The sequence below is a fragment of the Ammospiza nelsoni genome, chromosome 1 (assembly GCF_027579445.1).
Source record: "Ammospiza nelsoni isolate bAmmNel1 chromosome 1, bAmmNel1.pri, whole genome shotgun sequence".
NCBI classification, from domain to species: Eukaryota; Metazoa; Chordata; class Aves; order Passeriformes; family Passerellidae; genus Ammospiza; species Ammospiza nelsoni.
This window is the reverse complement of record NC_080633.1, coordinates 59,704,118-59,729,668: the sequence shown is the minus strand read 5'-3', so window position 1 is coordinate 59,729,668 and position 25,551 is coordinate 59,704,118. Positions and strand designations below refer to the sequence as shown.

The 25,551-nt window shown below is 41.1% G+C and overlaps 1 protein-coding gene across 3 annotated transcripts in view; it reads right to left on the bottom strand.

Annotated features, from left to right (window-relative positions):
- The window catches only part of SLC66A2 (solute carrier family 66 member 2), a 66,190-nt gene that overhangs the window by 27,162 nt on the left and 13,477 nt on the right, over nucleotides 1-25,551 (bottom strand). For 2 of the 3 annotated variants that reach the window (XM_059474895.1, XM_059474900.1), the window contains exon 4: nucleotides 24,971-25,024. The exons of the other annotated variant lie outside the window; for it this stretch is intronic. In XM_059474895.1, the coding sequence (XP_059330878.1) occupies nucleotides 24,971-25,024 (54 nt within the window). The remainder of the gene's footprint in view (nucleotides 1-24,970; nucleotides 25,025-25,551) is intronic. 3 annotated transcript variants of the gene reach the window in all.

The window sequence follows — 25,551 nt, the reverse complement described above, 5'->3', positions numbered from 1 at the left end:
ATGGGAAGGCACTGCCTGCACAGCTCACTGCATTCTGCCCAGTGAGAAATCCCTGACATGGGCTTGTAAGTACACTCAGCTAATGCAGTTCAAGCAGTAACTTCAGTCACTAACATCCTGTGTGGATCAGAATAAGCATTACTGTGGTGAAAGGTACTGTATTTCATTACCCATGGCTGAGCTCTTTAAACCACCTAGTGAATTGCATTTTAAGCACATTAATCCATTGATAGATGAGAGATTTATGTTGGAAAATCCTATTAATGCTGGGGGAAGGAGCAGCTCAGTAGGTTTTTTGGGCACTGACTGGAGAGAACTCTACACAGCTTGAGGGTGAAGAAGGATGAGATTAAAAGAACTCCTCTGGAGGCACTTTGCATGTCAGAGATGAAAAATGTAAAGCAGGCCAGAGACAGCATTGTAAATAACAATGGTTATTACCAGTCGGGCCAAAATGCAAATAGTAAATTCAAGATTCCGGTGTGGGATAGATGCCAAGTGACACAAAGAAGAGTCCAGAGTATCAACTTTCAAGTGAGGATGACACAGAGGTCCAAACAGTTACATTATTTTTAGTCAAGAAATATTTTATACCAAGCCAGATACCATGCTAGTTCCTTTTGGGAAAGTGAAGCAAAGACTTTGACATCCTAGAAATTATTTACTGTAGCTCTCAATTTCTCTTACTAGTTGCAACTTATTTTGTGCTTTGACATAATTCTGTACCTATATCCTTGCACTACATTTACTTAACACTTGTCCTTAGACATTTGACCCAGCTCCTCCATTTGGTTCCTACTTTTGAAGTCGAGGAAAAGCTTACCATTTCCCCTGCCTGTCTTTGCAAGGTGGGAGAGTTTGCATTTGAGCCCTCTGTATAGCTTTGACAAGGAAATAAATTCTTTTCTTACGAAGGTTGCTGGCTTTACCCTCTCTCCCACTCCTTACTGAACGCCATTACATCACAGTCACTCACCCAAACTGCCTCCCGTAACTAAACTCTTGACCTCTTGTATGAAAAGCACTGCTCACTAACTCCTAAGAGCACGCTGAGCAGTCTCCACCCCTGAGTGCCCTTCTAAACAGATGACTCAGTAGTTAATCCTCCTACCCCTTGGTACACAGCTAATTCTTATGTTTTGTGAGACTGTGGTGCTGTTCAAAGCATATCCAATTTCCATCACCTGGCTGTCAACCACCGTGCCAGCCCACCTGACCTGTTCCTGCCACACGATCAAAGGAGTCCAGCTGGAGCTGTCAGATGTCCAACGCCTCCCTCAACAACACCGCAATCGAAAACCTGGCTTAGATGCTGTGAAAGAGCCTGATAACAGCAATATATCCAACCTGGAACAGTTATGAAATGCAGCCAAGGCTAGGAATTATTTCAGATTATTATCCATGCTCTGTTTCCTGTAAAACGTACGCACTTTGAAGATGCAGAATCCACAACCTGCAACACTCTGTGCTGCCTGCGGGTCTCAGCCACCAGGCTACAGTACAACACTCTCCCCTTCATTTGCTCTTCTGCTTGTCCCCAGAATTCATGGTCTCTGCTGTAAAAGAGGTTCAGCTCTGAGCTGCAAGCAAATATGCTGCTGCTCCTCATCTCAGCCTGGCTACAACAGCAACTCTTTGGGCAGCTGGAAGATGTAGACTTATATCCCCAGGCTGACAAAAGAAACTATCTCAGACCTCTCACACTTCCATTGAGTGCTCTGAGCTATACACAGCTCCTGCACTCAGCAGGGGCATCTTAAAAATAAGTTTTGCCACATTCTCTAAAGAGGACTTGCAAGGCACCTGCCACAAGAGGTTGGGCCCAGACACTGGATTCTGAAAAGGAGACTTTTACACTTCCAGTTCTTCAGCTGCAGCAAATCCTCAGACATTTGCCTCAGGCATTATCTGCCTCCCTGCCAATCCTGATTTCAGCTGTCTCATCTAAAAACAGCAGCCGGATTGCAGAGCAGCATGCTGGCTAGCACTCCTTACCTTGCTTATTCTGAGCAGCTCCCAGACAGAACCTGGGTTTCTCTGATGCTCTGTTCTTAAATTCCTGAGTACCCCACAGGGCACCCAGGAAATAACTGGGGTGATAAGGGCAGTAAGACTACACATGACTGTTACTGCATGATCCAAAACTTTTTCTCCCTCTCATCATGTACATATCCAGCTAGGCACCCTTTCCTTCCAGAAAGAAGAAGGAAGAAAGGAAGCAGCACTACAGACAGACAGTGAGAAGTGATACATTTAGATTTTCTTTCCTCCTTTTTTAAGAACTGACAGAAATGTGCAAATGATGTCTGAAGCCAGCATTTCCACACATTGGGACTGAGAAGGGACTTGTTATCTTTCACTCATGGTACAAAAGAGAAGAAAGGAAAGCTTAGCACAAAAAAACTTTGGCTCTAATCCAAACCACTGTCTTTTTGAAAGGACACTGTCTATAAACAGACAATGCTCTTCATCTCCATTCCTTCAGGTCCAAAACCTAGGAACTTCTCAAACAGAGTTACTTTTAGATATCTGCTCAGCCCTGTCAGCATCTCTCAAACATTCCCTTCTATTTGGTCTTCACACTGACCCTGTACCTAAACATTGTCACTGTTTCCTCTCTAGCCAATGCAAGATTAGAGCAAAACATTCCAGAGGGTCTTGAACCTTTTCTGAAAATACCACCCCAGCCTATACAAAACAAATTACTCCCTTCCAATGAAATCCATTTTTGTCATCCCTTGGCTCATACAGTGCCTTCTCTTGGCCACATCTAGACTAATGTCAGTTCATTAAAGCCACTCCTCTTAGTATCTGACTCTCCCTAAAGGCCCAGCATGAGTCCTCTAGTCAACAAAAAGTAACCAGCAGATTTTCAAGTGAGAGGGGGAAAATGTCAAATCCCAATCACATAGAAAAAAGCTGAAAGCCTGACCCACACAAACCTTGAAGATTCACACAAAGAACTTTTGTTTTTAAAAGCTCAGTGGAGCTTTCAGTACTTGATGGGAGAGAGAACACCTGAGATTAGTAGTTCAAGTGTTATGAAACCTCCTCTACATCAAAATTATCCCTATCTCCCTTCAGTCATCTTCTCTAGTTTGAAGGCAAGTATCTGCCTTAGTTTTCTTAGCCTAATTTTAGTTAGCTTCACAATCTTCTAAAATCTTCTATGCTGAGTCTCTGTTTTGTCACATCAAGTTCATGGTTTTTCTCTCCTATCAGGATTATTACCCACTCTTCTTCCTCCTTCTCAAAAACACTACACATAAGTGGGCTAACATTTTTTCAGCGCTATCCTGCCCATCCAGGGCTTCTCATCATATTCCACACTGTCCCCCAGCACACACCTCCAAGCATCAGTAGCTGCTCTATCCTTCCCCTTTGGGTTCTGCAGGGCCCACTCTACCTCTTCACCAAAGGTAATTAGCAATTGCCGTTAAGAAAAACATGTGAGTTACAACTACTTCAAAAAAATCTGACACAAATGCACTAGTATATATGAAAAGTCAAACAATACACACTCTATTTCTTAATACCTTGCCTTTCCTATTAATGTGCTATTTGCCTGCTTTTATAGCCTTCAGTTTAAGGGAACCTTTTGAATACCAGTTAGCACAGTGGTCCTCACTAGAGATAATTAGCGATAACACCTATCTTGACTATTTTGTGACCCTTAAAGAGCAGCAATTTAAAAGTTACAATTTATTCTGAAAGTTTTACCACTGCTGCTAACAACACAAATGACAATAGGAATGAAAAGCTAAATCAAAATATCCATACCCTGGGCACCTTCTGTGCAGCTGACAGCTTTTGCTGTGCTATCTGCAGTATAATTTGCTTTGTACACAGCTTCAGTTTATGGGAGTCTCACAGTGAAGAAGAAAAAAAACTGTAGAGAAAAATGCAGTTATATAAACCCACAAAATTAGGTTGACTTTACTTCATCTTTGAGAATTTCCACTGTCTTACAAAAGGCTGCAGAATTGTTTACATTAGTTGTGCTGCACTGATACCAGCCCTGTCAACATTTTAATTTGTGTGTTTAAACCTAAATATGCCTGCATACATGTACATGCCTCTTCCTCACAGCACTGCTGATACATAAGCATGAAAAAGAAAGCAAAATTATAAAAGCAAGCTAGGGAGAACAAAGATTTTTGTTCTAATACAGAGGAAGTTTTAGCAAGTATGGTATCTGTAGAAGGTTCCAATTGTTGGGCTTGGAAATTGCTGGTGAATGCCAGCTGAGCTGGGAAATCCTTATGGAGCAGTACAGCTCAGCTCAGCCATCTCTGAACATCACTGCAGAATGAGCGTAATCAACCTGGGGGCAGCCAGAAGCAAACTCCTATCCCAATCCCTCCAACAAACAAGCGTGCAGAAGAGTACTCCGGACTTCTCTTCCAAAGCAAGGCCATTTTTTGGGTTTCTCCAGATGGAAGATGCTTTTGAGGCAATCTTGCAGCAGGTACACATGCAACTCTCCCACCATTGTACCTTGTGCAACATACGCTAACCAAGTTCTTTGCTTTCCAAGTCCAGCTGAGAGAAAGCACTGGGTCTCTACTACTGGTGTGCTAGCAGGCCAGTAAGATCAGGAGAAGAATAAAAGACAACAACCACCACCACACACATGCCAATATTGCTACAAGAGCAGTGCACTTAACTTAAGGCTATGTATATCTAAATCAAGGTACTTACAGCACTATATTCCCCCTGTAAAGACTTGCTTCCTCAGTAGCATCACTACTGCAACTCCCTACTGTGTTACTGCTACACTTGCCTGTTCAGTATAGAGGTCTCTCCTTTCCATTCCAATGTTCTGACTGTTCTTCCTAGTCACTGCATTCATGAGACAGTCTCAACAGCAGGCACAAGTGGCAATTATGACCAATGAAGAAAAACAGCCTAATAACTAGGCAGATCATGGGGCTTGGAAAGCCACTGGAATAAGACAGCTGTGGCCCAAAGGATTCAGTGCTACAGAAATAAGCTCTGTATTTGAAAGGTGGTGTGAAAGCATAATGAACAGCTCTGGAAGCCATGTGACTCAGAAGGAGCACGGAGCCCAGGAGGAAATCCTCCTCTAAAGTTGCAGCAGAGGCAGTGAAATGGAAAGCCCAGGGAATGCCACAACAGAGTTCTGATCACTCTGGGCAGCCGCTGCCTTCACTACAAATACTCCCAATTCTGCTCACCTCCTACACCAGGAGCACCAAAAACCCCAGAGCAAGTCAAACTAAAGAAGCGCCCCAACCCTTCACCCTCAAGGCAGAGCTGTGAACTCAGGTCTCTGCTCCCAACAGAGCCAGCAATGGAGGTGGCAGATAAGAGATAAGCTCACTGTTCTTTGGGCCAGATACGCCTTTCTATGCTAACTATAGAAAGAGACTTCTTTTTCTGACAGCAAGATAAGCAGGGATGATGAGAATGTCACAGCAAGAAGAACATGTATTACTAAGTTTCTATTTCTACAATAATTTTAACAATATTTTACACTATCATATGCATAGTTTATCGAAGATATCACCCACAGCCCTAGCAGGCAATATACAAAGGCCTCCAAGAAAGACTAAAATGCAGTAAGTTCAGCATTGCAGAGCAGGCAGCCTTGACTCTAAAATTCTTGTAGTTGGGAGCTATAAAAAACTGTTAAAAAAACTGTTTTCTATATGAAAACAGTTTAATTTATTTTTAATATTACTGAAACTTACTCTTTGCAGCTTAAGTCTCAGAAGATATCAAGACTACTATAATATTAGAAACAATATGTCCTTTCTCATTTAAAGACTGTAATTAAAGAAACGAATAAAAGTTCTTCTAAACATTACAAAACCAACCTGTGCATTAGACCAGATTCAGTTTGATTCAGATTCCACTGTGCCAGAGATTACAATGCCAGGTTGCATGTATAATGCAGCAAGTTATCCCAGAAACTCTGGAAGTAACTAACTGCCACGTAAGACTTTACCACCTTTTGAACTGCTAGATCTCTGAGAAAAAAGCGGATAAGTGACCCCTCTTTTTCAACCTTGCCTGAGCTTGACTTGCCTGAGACCCTACCTCCTCTGTTGGGAAGACACCACAAAAAGAAGGCATTTGTGATTTTTTTTTTCAGACACCGAAGTCAGACGGTTACACATTCATAAATGCATGTGTAAGTATGTTCACGACACAAAGCTAAACACTCTTCATGAGAATACAAACTCATCTCCTTATTTAGGATTTTTGGGGGCAAGTTTAATCCTTGTTTCCTAGGTAACTCACCACCAGCCAAAACAAATTCTAGCCCCCAAATTGGCCCTAGTAATTTAGTGTCTAAACAGAAGAATGCCCTGTGCCACTGCCTCATTTGCTAAAACAATGTGACTTGCTAAACATCTCTTGGCCATTACCTCAGTTAACCTCAGAATAACCCATTCTAGTATTGATAGTTGAATACTTTAAAGTTATCACAGGCATGGAGGAAATTGTAGGAAGCTTTCGTCTCTTTTTTTCACTTGCCTCTCTCCTCTGCCCAGTCCTTGCTACACATATGAAAATGTCAGGCAAGTTTTCTTTAATCATCCAAACAGCATTACAAAGACACTAATATTTCAAAATGACGGCACAGACTACTCCATTTCATAGAGCCTCCTTCCAAATATCTATAGTTAGTAATAATAATAGGGTAGGCTGGTGAAAAAGAATACCGTACTAAAAAAACCCTGTATTTCTCAAGTTTTGTTCTATGTTGGAATAAAAAGAAAGACTTTGGGAAATCTGAGGGAGGATGAAGAGAGAGGCAAGCATACAGATGAGATCTGAGAAACCAGTTTAAACTTTTAATGTCTCTGATTTGAATTAAGGACCTTCCATTTAAGTTTTTTCCATGTCCTATGGCAGCAGGTCATGAAGCTATTAGCCATGCAGGTCTGGAAGCATCTCCTACATTCTGACCAATTTTGACCAAATTCATTAAAATAATTTATGTATCTGTGTATGTGAAGACGTGACCATTCACTGGTGACAACCTTTATCCCCAACAATCAATTCACGAATTTCAGGCCAGCAGTAGCAAAAAAATTTCAACTTATAACTTCTCATTTACTGCAATACACATCATTTAAGTGAAAAGGTGACTATGGAAATTTATCTGCTATTAAAAATATATAAATATAGGTAGATAAAGTTGGCAGTAATTCCAATCTCCATGTAACTTTCCAGGGAAAAGGGAATGAAAGGATTTCTGGTAGCAGGTTTTCCAGAACCTCCATGCCTTCCGTGTTCCCTCACAACCACTAAACTAAAGCTCATCCTGGTTACAACTCTGCACAAATCTAAATTACTGCATACGGGCACCGAACAGCAGGAATTTCCACTGCACTAGCAGGAAGAATTTACAGGACAGGAGACCAGTAGAGAGTTTCACTTGAGTGCCTGCAGGCTGCGTTACTGATTACAGCACTTGTAACTGGAGGAGCCAAGCGAGACAGAGGTATCCTGACACACAATTTCCCCTTCAGCTTCCCAGCTGTTTAGTTTGATCAGAGATAAATCCCTCTTTTGACAAGAGCAGCATTTTTTTATGTAAGGTGCACTTCCAAACACCTTTTTATCTAAGGTGCATTTTCTGAACACCTTGTGCCTGCAGTTCAATGCTCCAAAGCTAAAAATCCTTCAAGACATAGATCAAAAGGTAGTTGATTTAAGTAAGTGGCTCTGTAATGAAGAGTTTGGTGGTGACATAGCTGTGCATTCACAACTTGTTCCCATTTCCCAGCAGAAGTTCAAGCTCTTCTTATCCCCCTCAATCTCTAACAGTTCAGTTTAGTTCTCTGAAGCATTTCCCACTGAAGCCACAAAATGTGTGCTTTTTACTTCCTTTTTTTAAGATTTTACACACAGAAGAAAAGAACAAGCCTGCATTTAAGCTCTTATTTGGCTCAAAACATAATCCCACAAACTGTTCTGTCAGTACAAGTGAGGGGGCAAGAAGGAGTGGGGGGAAAAAAGAGGATCAAGAATATCTTCAGCATTGCTGCTAAGCATCCTGGCACCCAGCCATTGCTAGAGTCAAAAGACTTTGGCTATTATGCCCTTTTACAAATATTTTTACTTTTTAAAAGAACAACAAAAGACCTTCAAACCAAAGCAGGCAGAAGAGAGTGCACTGGAAGTGTTCACCAGAGAGATGACTTTGCCACCACAGGGCACCATCTTTTTATCCCTGGCCAAGTGATTCTGGGATTTGCCCTCCACTGCTGCTGTCCCTTTCACAGTGTGTACTCAGGAGTGCCAGGGATGTGGAGAATGATGACAGATGAACCATAAACAATGAGCTGCAAACAACAATCCTATCCACAAAATCCTCATTACATTTCTGAGTTCTGCTGGGAAGAAATAGTGAATTTCTTTCAGGGCTGATCAGTTCTTTACCATCTACTGTACACAAAAATTATATGAGGTACTTGTGTACAAGACTATTTTAAGCCATTTCCATATTAAGTTTGCTCTATTCCCTAAGTGCAGCTACTTGTTCTACTACAACCTACTCTCAACAGGGCATAAGGAAAGGCATCAGGGAATAAATAGTGTCTCTGAAGACACAGTAAAAATCTAAGGCAAAAGACATTTTCTTAAAATAACTGCTCCTGATTTTTACATGCCAAGGGGTGCAAAGACAAGAAAGGGCAGCAGTGGAAAACACTGACATAAGCAAGGAGTCACTGCAAGTTTGCCATGGTATAAATGGACAAAAAAAATGGGGGTGACAGGAAGCAGAGAATGTCAAGACCAGCAACTGTTTTTTTTTTCAAAGGCTATACAAACTTGAGGTAAGATGGGGAAAAAATTTACCTCCAAACAACTGCAGTTTGTGACACTTCCAAAGCAACCTACTAAAAAGCTACTTTAAGAAAGGAGAGGATGACATAATTATTATTATCATAGAGATAAATGTCAGGTTTTAAAGCTTAGCTATGCTCACATGCACGCACAAAAAAAAAAGCAAACTTGCAAGGGCTACTGAAGCGTGTGTAACACCAAAGCAGTCTATGTATTTCAGAAACAGCAGCACTGGTCCTGATTTTGATGGGAAAAATATCCTGACACTCATACCTTACGCAAAGAAACAGAGATGTTCTGAATATTTAAAATGTTCCATCTCCAAAATTCTCTTCAGACTTCTGAGTTGCAATGGGTAATAGTAAAAAAGACAGCTTTAAGCAGCTTTTAAAAATAAAAAATGTTTCCATGAAATACTTAGGATCTGTCTTCCTTTCACAGATTTCTATTTCTCCATGGAATCGGTCAGGATGAACAAGACCCTTTTTATAAACATACAATGCAAGTAAAAATAAATCTGTCAGAACTGAATTCTGGGATTTGGAATCTTTCCCCCACCCATGGGAGGGGACATAGGATCCTGATGCAGAGATGTAATGCATACTGATCACAGAGCAGAGCAAAGAGAAAGTAGGGCACATAATAAATGCATCTGAAAGGAGATCCTCAGGAATAATGGTGGTATAGTTGCTCCCTCCTATAGTTGCCTCAGTTGTTTCCTTCCCACATGGAGGGAAATATGCTGTTTACTAGTAATCCCAGTGTTAGGAGGGAGGCTGTGTACACCCTGCCCCTCACCATAAATTCACAATTCTCTAAAAAAACCACCTCTTCTGCTGCTGATTTGAGACCATAGAGGAAGCAGCTTCTCACACAGAGCTAAGTTACATCCTTTCCTCCCAACCTCACTCAGTGTTATGTCACCTCCTCCTATAGACAGAGATTGCACACCATTCTCTTAGTTATAGCAGTCTGAAGCTAAAAACATTTGCTCTGAAGCACAAAACAAAATCAAATTTTGAAATGTGATTATGAACCCTTCTGATGAGGTCTATATTTGCCAGCCTATTAACCTCACTTAAATCCCTACTAGATTTAGTGAGTCAAATACTACATCTGGCACTGGAGCCAGAGCTTAGAAGGCTTCATCTGCTTCTGTAAGAACAATTTTTATACTTTTTCAGTTTTGCTTAGTAAAAAATCTCATTTATTCTCACAACAAGAAATTGATTGGAGCTAACATCTGCTTTGTTCTTGTGTCTCTGAATAGCAACTGAGAGTATAAAAGAATGAGAAAAAAAGAGAAAATTAATTTTACTAAAAATCTATCTGAAAATAATATCCACTTCATTTGTTTTTTAAAAAGAAACATTTCCAAAAAATGAGTTTTCAGAACAAACACTGCAGTTCATTTACCTTTTTATAATTTAAATTAAGTCATTTTGCACTTCTATTTTAAATCAATTTTCAACCCAAGGAGCTTGCTATAAGTTACAAGTAAAAGTAACGCAATATTTGACCATTTAATTAATTTTTAAGATGATAAGAAATGTAATTTAAATAGATAATTACTAAAATATAGTTACTCTATTTACACACAGAACCGAACTTTCTTTAGTAAATACACAAAATAATTTATTTTATTACCATATTTCTTGCTTGGTAATTCAAATTATTATTTGCAAAGGTAGCTCCAACATTAACCTTTCTTTGTACTAAGAGAAAAAAACATACTTTCCTCATCAGCTTTAATGAAGCAGAGTGGTTGGAAGTGAAGCAGAGTGGTTTGGGCCTTGAAACAGGAACAACAGTTGGTGGGACACGACTCTGAAGTGAATTCAGGAACTGCTATGACCTACAAAGTAATCCTTCCACCTTAATTCTGCCTGTTCCTTGACACAATGTCCTGCACAACTCCCCAGCAGTCCTGGCTGCCATCTGGAATGTGGCTATAAGCCAGCACTGCTCTACACTGTGCTATCACACATCTAAATGTCTAAATAGTTTGCTCCAATATCTAATGCAACCTAAAATAATCTATACCAGGTGCATGCAGCAGTAAAAAGTATCAAGCTGGAAGGCAGGGCAAAGATGATGTACTGCCTGTTTCAGAAAGCTGACTGTCACATCTCAGTGCAGATAAGCATAGTTGACACACAGGCCGAATCTGCTCCACTGCAGCACTCCCAACAACCAGCTTCACACTTACTGCCAAGGTCTGCACCACTTCCCATAACAATGCCCACCTCCCCAACACACAGGAACAGAACCAACAAATAATTTGTAAACAAGTTTCTTCTCTTGAGCATTCCACTCTTTGGGCATCTGTTAACTGCCAGACAGCACAAGTGACAACTTGGCATCCACACCAGAAGGGTGTTTGGTTTGGTGTTTGCTCTTCAACACACCTTGGTTCATAAAAAATGATTCCAAATATAAAACTATGAACTTACTATCGCAAAAGAAAATCATTAAGTAAAACTTCACGAGGCAGGCAGCTTTCCCTGACAAAGTGCTGATCTCAGCACCACAGAAGGCAGCATTCATCTCATCAGACTTGAGATCTGCAGTCCAACCCTCAGATTCAGGCCCTTTGCAATTCATGGGGAGAGATTGGCCTGCCTTCAGCTTCTGCAGGCCACTCAGCAAGTCACAGATGCCTTTTTCTGGTATGGAAAACACTGAGATTTCAGGTGTCTCTCCAGCCCAAGTCAGGAAAAAATCACACTAACATTAAAAGATGGGAAACCAGCAGTACCCAAACAGCCTAAAAGGTTAGGATGCAGGCTTTAGGCTCCCATTGAGGGTTTTCTCTCCCCTGTCTGCAGCCTGGCTTACCAAGAAACCATCAGAGCCACTTTGTTCACTAATAAACTCAAGAGTTACCCATGCAAGCAGGAGCCTCCACCTCAGTCTCTTGTATCCCATGCAAGTGCCATGATACTGCTTTGCAGCCTGTATAACTGGAGTGCTCAGCTCCAGCCTTCACAGGTCTAAAAACGTTCAGGGGCAGAGACAGACACAAACTAAATGGGCCATGAGGGCTAAACAGAGCCAACTGCATGCACCTTCTTGTGGTGGCAATAGGGGATCAAGAACACACAGGAAAGCAGGAGCACCTAAGCCCCCTGCCCTAATTCATCCTTTCTCAGCATTCACATGGAACACAGAATACTTAGGTTCTACTGCTTCATTTTCCTGCTTCAGAGATAGGACACAGTAGGATTTCCAAAGTCATCTCCTAAAAGCAAACAGAAAAGGGAGAGTGTCTAAGATCTCTCTTCTCTCTCACTTGAAATGTCCTCCTAGAGTTTGAAAATCCTTTTCCAATGAACATTTGGTGCATCACTGCTTGTAAAGCGGGAATGTGCAGCGGAGAGAAAATGGGAATCTTTTCAGAAAATAAAGTTATCACAAATTATTTTCAGTCGAGGATGGTCAGTGTACTGCATTACAGGCTGAAAGCATGACATCTGTGTCACAATAGAAAAGGGCTTATTTTGATTTCTGTTCATACAGCAATGAAAATGGCAAAGCACTGATGCTTCAGTGATAAGTGCCTTTCAATCTCCAGCATCAGGAAATGCCTTGTTAAAATGGCATTATTTATAAGAGCTTCAGAAGCATTGATTTATTCATTTATATTCCATATTTCTAGCTTACTAGAAACTAGTAACTTCATATTCTCAGTGATTTTTAAATAATTAAATATAGCTAACTAAATATATAGGACATAAAATGAAGTGAAAAAATTCATCAGGCTGTGTACAACGATCACCCTGTACCTTTAGCATTACCTCCACATACAGTTCATAGAGCACATATGGCAGCTTAGACATTCAATGTCACACCTGCCCCGGGCAGCATTTTAACTGCAAGCAAGTGGGCGCTGCCACTCTGCCCAGCACTTCAGGTCACCTCATTGTCCATCCCTCCCACTGCATAGAGCAGCGGGTATGGTCATCTCAGAGGCTCATTTCCAACAGAAGGCCCTAACATATCAAATGAGCTTTCCCAAGTGACACCATCTGCCTTTCCAATTGAAAGAGGGGAAATTTAGGTTAGATATTAGGAAGAATTTTTTTACTGTGAAGGCGGTGAGACACAAAACAGGTTGCCCAGGCAGACTGTGGATGCCTGGCAAGTGTTCAAGGCCAGGCTAGATAAGACCTTGAGCAACCTGGTCTAGTGGGAGACATCCTGCCCATGGCAGCGGGACTGGAACTACATGGTCTTTGAGGTCCATTCCTACCCTTTAAGAGTCTATGAATTCATGGTTTTAAAAGCAAGAGGGGAGCAGTAGGTGTTATTTACAGTGCCTTTAACAAAGCTGCTGACAGTCTCCTGTAGTATCTTTATTAACGAATTACTGATTCGTTAGTGGACAATAAAAAAGGCAGAAAATTGGCTGGATCATCAGGCTAAGAGATTTTCACCTCTCAAAGAAAAAACATACAATTTACAACCAGTTACAAGGCAGCACACAGTGATTAATATTAGGGCCAATGCTCTTTAATATCTTTCATTAACAACCTGGATGATGGTGAGTTCATGAATACCAAATTAGGGAGAGTAAGCAATAAACAACTTCATCCCAATGTGAAGCAGAAGGGAAGATGCCAATCTCTTCTTTTGGTTGACCAGTGTCAGGATCTCAGGAAATAGCATGAAGTTGTGTCAGGGGAGGTTTAGTTTTGATATTAGGAAAAGGCTCTTCATCCAAAGGGTGGTTAGGCTCCTCTGAAAAGCAGTCACGGCACCAAGCCTGACAGAGTACAAGTGTCTGGATAACACCCTCAGGGTCACAGTGTGATTTTTGGGGCTGTCCTCTACAGGGCCAGGAGCTGGACTTCAGTGATCCTTGTGGATCCCGTCTAACCCAGGATACTGTATGATTCTATGAACTGAAGACAGCACTGCTATTCAAAGGGATCTTAGTCTGAGGAATGAAGTTCAGGTTACTGTGAAGCTGGGAAGGAGTAACCACACAGTACTGGTGCAGAGAGTGACTCACTAGAGAACAGCTTCACAGAATAGCAGAGGGTAGCATGGCAGGCAATTTGAGCACGAGTCAAAGTGTACACCTATAGTAAAGGCACTCAATCACCTTCCAGGCTGTATAGTTGGGCAAATGTATGGCAAGCAGATGATGGATGTGTTTATTCCTCTCTACTCAACGCCCACAAGACACATTATCTGGAGCAATGCATTCAGGGCTTCCAAGTACAAGAAAGATGCTGGTCTACTGGAGTGTGCTCTTAGCAATTCCACAGATGACACCAGGCTAGGTGGGAGTGCTGATGTGCTGGAGGGTAGGAAGGCTCTGCAGAAGGATCTGGACAACAGGCTGGATCAATAAGCTGAAGCCAAGTGTATGACAGTCAAAAGGCCAAGCACCTTCAGTCACAACAACCCCAAGCAGAGCTACAGGCTGGGACAGGGCGGCTGGAAAGCTGCCTGGTGGGAAAGGACCTGGGGGGTGCCTGCCAGCTGTCAGTTGCTGAACATGAGCCAACCTGTGCCCAGGTAGCCAAGAAGGCCAATAACCCTGGCCTGCATCAGCAATAGTGTGGCCAGCAGGAGCAGGGCAGTGATTGTCCCTCTGTACTTGGCACTACTGAGGCCGCATCTCAAGTCCTGTGTCCAGTTCTGGGCCCCACACTACAGGAAAGATATTGAAGTGCTGGAGTGTGTCCAGAGAAGGGCAATGGAGCTGGGGAAGGCCTGGAACACATGTCTGATGAGGAGCAGCTGAGGGAGTTGGGAGTGCTCAGGGGAGACCTCCTCACTCTCTACAACTGCCTGAAAGGAGACTGTAGCCACGTAGGAGTCAGCCTCTTTTCCAAAGTAATAAGCAATAGAATGAGCAAAAATGGACTCAGGTTGGATCATAGGAGGTTTGGATTGTATATTAGAAAAAAAACTTCACAGAAAGGACTGTCAATCACTGGAACATGCTGCCCAGGGTAGCAGCTGAGTCACCACATCTGAAGGAATTTAAAAGATTAGCTGTGGTGATTAGGGACACGGTTTAGTGGTGGGTTTGGCAGCGCTGGGTTAACAGCCAGATTTGGTGATCTTAAGGGTCTTTTCCAACCAAAATAATTTTATGATTACATAAATGAGCCCAGTGGTGGGCCACCAAGAAGATGAAAGGGCTAAGCTATACAGCGTACATGAAGAGGCTAATAGGACCCATTCAGCTTTAAGAGAAGGGTTCTTGCTGCCTACAGCTGAGGAGGAAGTGGATCATGGAGGCAGGCTCTTCTTGAAGGCACTTGGAGACAGGACAGGGGATAACAAGACACGAGGTACAAGGGAAATGCCAATTAGATGGAAGAAAAACTTTATCATCATGAAGACAGTCAGATATTGGCACAGGTGTCAGAGAGGCTGTGGAATCTCCATCTCTGGAGATACTCACAACTCATCCACACAAGGCCCTGAGCAACTTCATCTAACTGGACCCACTTCAAGCAGGGAACTGGATCAAATAACTTCAGAAGACCCTTCCAAGTAAAATTTAAAGAATGAAGCTCACCATTCAGATCAAGATGTGACCAAGTTTACAACAGCATGTGACAAGCTCAAGAAGCAGGCAATTGCAAAAGTTTCTCACTTCTACCAAACCAAAGCAGCAGCTTTGCTGCACACATGCTCCCTGATGTGAAGGGTGAGCAGACAAACCAGCTGTCTGAACATTTACATGTTTCATTGCTGATATTATTAAAGCACCTACTTATTCTGGGTCCCATCAAAAAGGAAAATATTTTTTCAACATCTTTGTTTATTCACTATTTCCACAGCCCTGAAAGCGAGCTCAGCCTTGTCTCTGAGGTTCCAGTTTAGCAGCTCAGCAGACAAGTTTTGAAAATACCAGAGCACCCCCATGTGGCTAGATGTTGCTAGGAGTTCTCCTTCCTCCATCTGAATTGTGTGAGGCACAAGCAAAATCCACGTTTTATTCACAGGTTTATCTCCCCACCACACCACCAACTGGACATGGGTCTTACGCCATAAATAGTATTTCTGCTGCCACACAGCTCTTCCAACAGACCCTGTTTCCAGTCTCTTCTTCCCACCAGAGCAGAGCTGGATGACAGGCCTGCCGGATAGCTGGTCAGAGGCACCAGCAGCCAGAGCAGGCAGCCAGAGCAGCACACTCCACAAACACAGTGCTGAACCTTGTTCCTGTGAACCTCTAGGTATAATTGCTCATGCCAGGCTGGGGAGCAACCTTCACCACCTCTCTTCTTTGCTCCCCAGACTGAAAAACAGTTTTCCCTCAACTTAAGGTAACACTGAAATTTCTCGGTAGCAGATAAAGACTTTTTTCTTTTCTCCCCACTCACCTTTTTTTTTTTTTTTTTTAATAAGACAGGCTGGGAGAACAACAGCTGCACTGCTTCCTTCCAGCTCTCGCAAGCACTGCAGTGTGCTCCTCGTGCTGCACAGCAAAGGAAAGGCTCGCCTCCTTCATTCAAATCATGCCTGCCTGCACATCCCCTTTTTCCTTGCAGCAGGCAGGCTTTTGGAACAGGCATGGGCCCTTCACATGCTATATTTAGCCTGGCAGATCCTCTTAAACTATAAACACAAGCACTGTAAACTGCATTAAGAAGTTCACAAAACACCAGCCTACCCACATTTTCATGTCAAACCCATTCAAAAGCAGCAGCAAGGCTGGTGCAAAGAAGGGGCCAAAAGACTGAGGTCCAAACATACTGCTCTACCCCGAAATAACATCTCACTGAAATGACTCCAACTCACAAGAGATAGTCAACCACAGACTTGTACAATCTCCCTGCTGTCTGTAGGCTGAAAACTTAAAGGGAGCTAAATAATAATTTCAAAATGCAGTAGCAGCAAAAACAGAACAATGTCCACCAGGTTCCCTGCCCTGGTGACAAGTAAACATGGGTAATACTTTCTCAACTCCCTGTTTTAGGGATAGAGAATATGTATATTGTTAGATTACCACCAATGACAGAAGCCAAATGAATGAACACGTTATACAAAACATTACAAAGTTACTACAATTGACAGAGCAAATTACAAATATTTTATTTACAATCCCACAATAGCTTGGATTGGAAAAGCCTTCTGCAGGACATCTAGTCCACTCTGTTCAACAGTAACCTGTTCAAAATTTTAAAACCGAGGACATTTCATCTTACGAAGTGGTACTTTGAATCTTGCTGATTAAAAATGGGTAAATTTTTAAACTGTGAAGAAAAACCAGTTTAACCACAAGTTACTGTATGCACTACAATAAAACATAACGTTGAAAAAAATGTTACTGTCCACATTACACAAGATCAGAATAATGCCCTCAGTGCTTAAGGCTTCAGAGGATTCAGTTTAACAACTAAAAGAAGTTGCAGGTGGCAGTTCCAATTTCTCAAGTATTTTGAAAGAGTACTTTTTACAATACAGCTCTCAAAGCACAGGAATACTACTGCATTTATTGCTGAATGCAAAGTACTTCATACAGTGCATCACCTCTGCCAGTGCAAAATGTGTGGCTAATATGAAACAATCACTAGTCACCATCTCCCACACACTAGGGAGGGAGAGGAACATTACTGGCCAGAAAAGATTTTTATTGTCGAAGGTGCCACTTCTGATCTCAGAGTGAAGCCCAAAAGCAAAAAATGTTTTTGTAAAGTTGCCAAACAGTAAGTGTAGAAACTAAAATTCATCAATAGTTACCAAAAGTTACAGACTCTAGAACTGTTGGCTTCATTGTCCACTAAAAATATAACCTGAAATGCAACTCACCCATCCACATTCCATGGTGGGTGTTCATCACATTCCGCATCCCACAGGTGGCAACTATTCTTCCTGCTTAACTGTTGTAACTGATACAAAAGTTAAACTTGGGAGAGAAGCAGCTTCCAAACTGAAAGGAGCTTGAAGCTCACTGCTTCTGACCTGCACAAGAACTTGCACAGCTGAAAACACTTTTTCCCCAAGTTGTCTGTTAAAGGACATTACCTCTCTGCCTACCAATTCTAGTTTTATCTTAAACTAAGGTAAAATATCTAAGTTCCAAAACAAACCCCAAAATCAGTAGGAACCTGTTAAACCATCATTGTGCTAACCAAAATTCAGAAAAAAAGGATTGTTACCACCTAAATAAGATCTCTCTTCTCTGAGTTATGTTACCTACATAAAGAAAACACCAGGTCAGCAGCCAAAAAAACCGTTTACCTGGCAGACACATGTCATTCCATTTTCAGATAACTGGCAGCCCCAGTAAGAATCCACCATGAAGCACACTAAGACAAGACTTCAACTTGAAATGAGGACCCATGTGCTAGCACGAAGTAACAGGTGCTCCACAGCTCTCGTACACTACTAAACCAGAAAGCAGAATTCAGAGAAGAGTCCTTGGCATTTCTTGGGCTCAGAAAAAACAGTGGTTTTTTGGATTTATACCACATTTCATCACCTCACCTTTCTTCAAGAGGCAACTCAAGCATTTTTGTTTAGGTAATACAGGCCTGTGGTAAGAGGCACCCTATCAAACATGTCTGAGATTCCTGCCCTGTTCTGGAGATAATCAAATCACAGCAGAGCCTGCCTGTGCTGGCTCACACATTGATCAAGTGATCACAGAAATTGTAAGCAGCATGCTCAGGAAGAGGAAGTGGGGACACCTGAAATTATGGATTTTGTCTCCCCATCATGCTCCCATGGTGAATTCCTACTTCCCTAGAAATGTCTGAACATTTGCCAGCTGATGGGAAGTAGAGAATTAAATCCTTATTTTGCTTTGCCTGTATTCACAGCTTTTACTTCACCCTTTAAAGTGTCTTTACCTCAACCCAGGAGTTTCTCACTTCTGGCCTTGTGACTCTCCCCTCCCACCCCACTACAGGGGACTGAGAGGGTGGTTCTGCTGGGAAGAGCTGCCTGCCAGGGTGAGCCCACAACACCAGATTATTCCCTATGGCTAACTGCAACTACTGATAAATCTGCAGTTCATTAATGGAACAATACATCCAAGATTAGTTTAAGACTTGGGAGCTATTGCCTCATACTTTACCTATCAGTCATGCAGGTAATGTGAGTCTCTTCCACTTCCATCACATCCCACTGTCCTGGATTGCCAAGCAAATTATATTCTATTTGCCATCTGTATGGCAGCTGTCTTCTGTTAAGTGGGCAGTTTTCCTTATCTCTTCCACAACCTATCCTCCCTCCAGGGAGACATCTGTTGATAACAGGCTACTGAATATCACTGCATGACTGATAAGAACTGTTAGCATTCCATTGTGACATGCTCTTCCCAGAAGGAGGAGCCAAACATTCCTACCCAGATATAATCTTGATATTCTGGAACACCAGCACAGCCTCTCCACTGCATTTCCCAGAGGAACAGCTGCCTTTTTCCACTGGATCTTCAGAGGAAGACTACACCTTTCTACAGGATCCCTGCTCCAACAGAACCACACCTGACACTCCAGGAGGACTGCAGCCACCATTTACCTGGACTGCTACCAACACCCTGACCCACAGGGTGTCAGGTTGTGTTCTGACTCTGCCAGTGCTGTTTTAGTTTACTGCACTGTTTATTTTATCTTTTTGTTTTCTTCCCTAATAAAGAACTGTTATTCCTGCTCCCATATTTTTGCCTGAGAGCCTATTAATTTAAAATTTATAGCAATTCAGAGGGACGAGGGTTACATTTTCCATTTCTGGGGAGGCTCCTGCCTTCCTTAGCAGATACCTGTCTTTCCAAACCAAGACACCCACAAAAAGAAACACCCTTGGGTTTTCTAAAGGTGAGCACCTTAACTCTCATGCAAAGCCACCACCTGTCTCTCAGGCCTACACCTGCTACATGCCATGCAGTACAAGTGTGACTTGTCCACCTGGATCCCTCACCACTTCATCTCTAAGTCTCTAGATTTACTGCAATTCTCCCTCTCCCCTTCCTCCACCCTCCAGATAACCATGTGGGGCAGCTGCCTCCAGCACAGGGAAATGGGAAAATAAAAGAAAATTCATTCCTGACCACTGTGATCAGGAATGTGCTTTCAGAGCACTCAGGGAGGCAGAAGGCAAATAGGCCTCATGCCTCCACCTCACTGCAGAGGATTTCTGGATCTCCCACCTTAAGGAAACTGCAAACTGCCAGACGCAGGGATCATAGCTGCTCAGAGACCTCAAAAATCCTTCTTTGGGTTTCTCCCTTTCCAGCTGTCTTTTCTGAAAGGAAAAAGTCTCTCTGGAATACAGAATTTAAAATTATCCTTCCCTCTTATATCTTCTGAATAATACCAGATAAGCCTGCAAAAAAGGCATGCCCTCCTACTGAACCACTTTCAACATTTTCAACAGGACATAAAAGGCCACAGAATTTTTATTTTGAGGCCCATTAGCCTAAGGGGCTGAAGAAAGATTTACACTGAATGGAACTTCAAAGCCTGAAAGAGAGTATCTACTGGGAAACATAAAACTGATTCCAGAAAACAGACTGATCCAAACCCATTTTTCTCATGTTTTCTGAAAGAAAATTATTTCAGTGTTGAATTTGCAATGGTTCAGGACAAATTCTCTATGAAAATAAAGGAACAAATTTTTAAATGAAACTATTCCCTCTCTGTCTGTAATTTAATTTTAAAAAAAGTTCTGTTCAATCTGTTCAGTATGCCAACAATTTTTTTTTTAAATCAAGTGTTCTATTTGGACTGAATTATTCTGAAATGCTTGAATAACTTAGACCTCCAGCACAGACCTATACCTGTAAAGACAAATTGCTTTCCAGACTTGTGTTGGTCTCTTTTGCAACATCAACTAAAAATAAACCAAAATTATGTATTAAAAAGACAGCAATGTTTACCACTTAAGTATTTATTTAAAACAAATTTTAAATTGCCCTTATGTGTTTATAATCTCCATTTTTTAACTCTCTTTTGTCTCCTAAAAGGTCTACAAATTGATGCAGAGAAACACATGGGGAAGTAACTGTTCCCATCATATAAAGAATTACAACCAAAGCGTTAATGCAGACAGATGCCATTTTCTCAGGCAAAGTAGACCTGAATTCTTCAACAACTAGAACTCCATTAATATTTTTTAATCCTTTAAAAAAAATTAAAAACAAACCACAAAACTAAACAAAGCAAAACTAAACAAAGCAAAAAAAATATCCTTTTGGCATCCTGTTTTCTCACAGACATGCCATTATAATCCCTTCTCCTGAACATCCTCCCCAAAATACTAACAAAAGCACTCTGAAATTAGTCTACAAGGATACATATAATCCTGGGGAGGAGAGATCAAAATCCTTCCAAAAGCACTTCCATGTTCAGTTATGCACAGACAGAGGTGGTGACACCCCAGCAACAACTCTGCTCTCATTGTTCCAGCTGTACAGGGAATTCAACCACCAGGCACCACAGTGCAGAAGTCAAGCACTTCCAATGAAACCCAGGTGCTCCCCACAACCAGCAAGGAAAGCTGTGCCTCTGCTGTGTCCCCAGCTCTGCTCAGGGTGTTAGGGCTGGACAGAGAAGCACATAATGCATGTGGACTTACAGAGCACCCCTGGAAAAACACAGTGCTCGTACACAAGCTGTGCAGGACGCCGTGCTGAGCCCAAACAGACCTAACACTGAACAGAAGTCAGAGAGCTGATTAGATAAAGTTTACATCCTTCACGGCACATGTAACGCAGTAGTGCTGTTCTCAAATATGTCAACACTGTGGTGGTGCTGTTGAACAACACAAGCCAACTGCTGCCCTGAGCTAACTAAGGAGCACGGACAAAAGGAGAGGTGGAAGTGCGAGTCATTCACCAGGCTGTCACACTGCCAGTGGAAACTTGCAGCAGATGCCTGCACCTGCTCAATTCACATTACTATTTTCTCCTCATTATTATGCAACTGTAAGGCTGCAAAGTCAACTATACATACATTTTACATTTTCCCCCCATAAAAAATGTTTAGTAGTTTGAAATATTTTGCAACAGGTATTCCATGAATCTAAGTTTTTGCTGTTCCATTACCACTAGTTCTTATTACTCGTGTTTTAAAATTTAGTGAAATAACACTCATCAAATCAGATGAGGTTTTTTTAAGTTAAAACCAAGGTTCAGGATTCTGTAATACAGCAAGTGTTAAAACCATCTTCAGATACAGAAGGAAATCCCAGAAATGTCTTTCCAAATGCTTAACCATCTACTTAGAAGGAAAAAAAAATTCCAGTAAGTCTCACCCATGTTGAGACTCACCTGCCACACACTGAAACCACCCTGAACAATTTTAAACAATACAGGCTCTTAGGAACTGTGGTCGTGTTTTGTTACTTCTTTAGTGATTTTGTTACCCCAACAGTCTCCAACACTCACAGGGCTCAGAATATATATATGGAATTTGTATTTTAGCAAAACAGATTAATACACTCATTCATATTTGTTCTAAATCATCTCATCATGAAACAAGGAACAAGCAAAAACCCAAATTTCAACTCAACTGCGCCTTGCACAGTCTCAGCAGTTGCCATGCTACCCTACCAAGCACTAGGTAGAACTAGGTATCTGAATTAGAAAACAAAAAAAAATAAAGCATTAATCCTTTAGAACTGGAGCTACCTCTTTTTGATCTTTCCTTCACCAAGAAAAAAAAGGAAAATCATTTTATTTCTGTATGGAATCAGAAAACCTTACACCCTGGGGCTAACCTTACTGTAAATTTTTTTAGGTCATTCAAACTGCAGTAACCTTCCCCCACACCCTCAACTCTCTCTCAGTATTGACTGATAGAAAGTCACTTTTCAGTGTCATGTGACAGAGATAAAGACTTTGTCAGATAACATGTGGAAAAATAGTGGCATTAAGTGGTTTCTTGAACTACCAACAATAAAACAAACCCTAAAGCAATCTCAGGGACCTCTTCAGTTCTATTCAAGGAGAAGCACCGAACAAATGCCTTTGTACTTATCTAACAAGTTCACATAAAATTCATCAGTAGCCCAGTACATTTTCAGACTAATGGCTCAACAGCTCTATAACTAAATAGTTTTCACAGATCAAAATTTACAGACATAATTTACAGACATACTTTCTTTTTCTGGTCATGTAGTAAATTACTGTAAATAAAGATGTAGTAAATTAATATAATAATTTCTGAAGCCTAAAACTACATTGAAAAATTTTTTACACCACTTAACTATTCAAAGGAAATTAAAAAACATGTCGTTCTTGAGCAGAAGTTTTAATTAAAACTCATTAAAGTTTTAATTTAATAATGAGAATGCACAAGCACATGAAAGTATGGTCAATATTCCCCTCAGCTAATCCCTAAGTGAGCTTCCCCAGAGCTGTAGAAAAACCCAGCACTGCAAGGCACAGCTCAGTTAAGCCCTATGTCAATTCAGTATGACATATGCTGTGACACAGCACTGTGCACCTCACTCTTCATACCACCAGCACATACTTTTGTATGCAACAGCTCAAAACATCTCTAATTTCTTTATAGCAGTGAGAGTTGTCATATTTCTAACTTGCCCACCCAGTCTTTAAACTTCAGAGCAGTAGTATAAGGCTGCCTCGTTCCTTAGTGATAATTCAATTCATCCCATTTTTCTAAGCAACTCCAAAACAAACCTCAAGTAATGCCTATTAACCAATGTTTCAGACTTAGACCAGCTGGATTAAGATGTGTGGTGCTTTATTCTACATCTTTTTAAGCTATCAAACTGCCAACAAATTACTTTTTAACCAAAAAGACAAGGAAAAAACATTGACTGAAAAAAGTAAAAGGTCACATTAAGTTACTTATTTCTGTTTAATTTTAACCACTGGAAGCTGGCAACTGTTTATAGCTCTGAGACTGTAAATAAAGCGTTGCTAGAAACTAGTAAAAGACAACAGGAATACAGGCACATGGAAGACAGAACTGCTTAAACATTACATTCCAATGATTAGTGTTGCAAGCCAGTGAGAATGACCACACAAACTAGAGTTAAAGACAAACAGAAAGAAAACAGTTTGGTACCAAATCCAGACAAAATAATGTTTTGAAAATATAAAAGGAAAAGTTGCTTTGCAAAAATACCGGTATCAGACAAAAAAAACTGATAAATTTCCCAAAGCATGGATTTTGCCCCTAACTCTGAAAGGGGAGATCCAGAAGATGAATCATTAAAAGACAGTCTTATTTAACCTAAGCAGGAATGGCCTTATGGCTTCAAGAAAGCACTCAGGTTAATACCATTCTTGGGCAGTTTCTTAGAGCTAACTCCAGCTTGATTAACTGTGTGTTGAGAAATACAGAGACTCTCGTTTTGCTGCAGTAATGTTCTTCTGTGCCCTGGATATTGCCAGCTGAGTTGATCCCTCACTAACTCAAGAACTGCAACAGAATATAGCTGGTACCAATGGAAGATTCTGAATCAGTTCAGTTAAAACCAGACTAAAAGTTGATTTTGGGGAACTTCTCTGATGCAATACCCCAACTAATTTAAAACAAAACTACAATTACTTGACTAAAACTGGCATTCTAAACTATTAGGAGTGGAAAAAGTACTGCAAGGCTAGTTTGCACCTAATACTTCTTGTTCCTTAGCTAAATTAAACTACATAGATTCCAACTCTGAAACTGAAGATTGGAAGCTCTCACCTTGAGCATTACTAATTCTCAAACAGCAATTTTGATGCTGCTCTATAATGAAAAAGAGAAGAATATTCACAAGGATGCAGGCACTTTGCTTGAATATCAAAGTGAAATATCTGCTAAAAGATACTGCTGTATATTTCATAGTTTCCTCAGCATTAGAGCTGAAAAAAGGCCAACTGAGTCTGAAGAAGTGAATCACTGTTTTGTTTGTCCAGCTTGGGGAAGGAGTATGGAAGACACACAATGTAGTCAATTCAACTGCCTTCAAAGAATTAGTTTCTGAAATAGAGCTGAAAGCATCTTTTCCTCTTTTCCATGAAAGTTAAAAGTGGGCAGGTGAAAAATTAAAAAAAAATTATAAACCAGGTTTTAGTATGTCAAGAAAAGGTAATGCAAACATTCTCTATAGAAATGATCATGCAATCATTTCCAAAAATGATCACAAAAAGTAGCAAATCATGAAATATGTGGTTAAGGGGACAACTTCAGGCAGAATGGGTTTGTACAGTACATACCCAGATAGGATCTCTTGGGAGGTGCTTTGATTTCTTCATCCTTACTATCTGCAGCTACATAAAAAAAGAGTTGAAGGGAAAAAAAAAAAGAAAGGAAAGACAAACAGACTTTTATGATTAAATGTAACAGTGGTTATTTGAGCTACAGTTTAGTCAGTTAGTACATTTTATTCATTAAAAAATAATAGCCAGACCAAAACATGCCAGAAATTTTAGTCCCCATGCTTTCTATAAGGCTCCCACCCCACAATGCTAAGATAGGACTGAGCAGTACGAAGTCCCTGAACAGTCTCAGTGCACAACCCAATATGCAGTGTACCTAGGAGGGGAAAATAAAGGCTTAAAAAACAATTAAACAGGCAGCTTGATTCTTACCTTAGACTACATAAATTCTAACTTTTAATGATCAGAGAAAACATCCTGTTACCTCAGCAACACAGGGTGTGTGGACATATATGTATGTACGTATTAACAGCTGAGACAGTAGTTATCTTGCCTCTGGTGGAAAATGCTATTCAAAAATACTGTCACAAAGCCCAAGAAGAAGAAGAAGAGAACAGACCTCATCTGCAACCATGCTG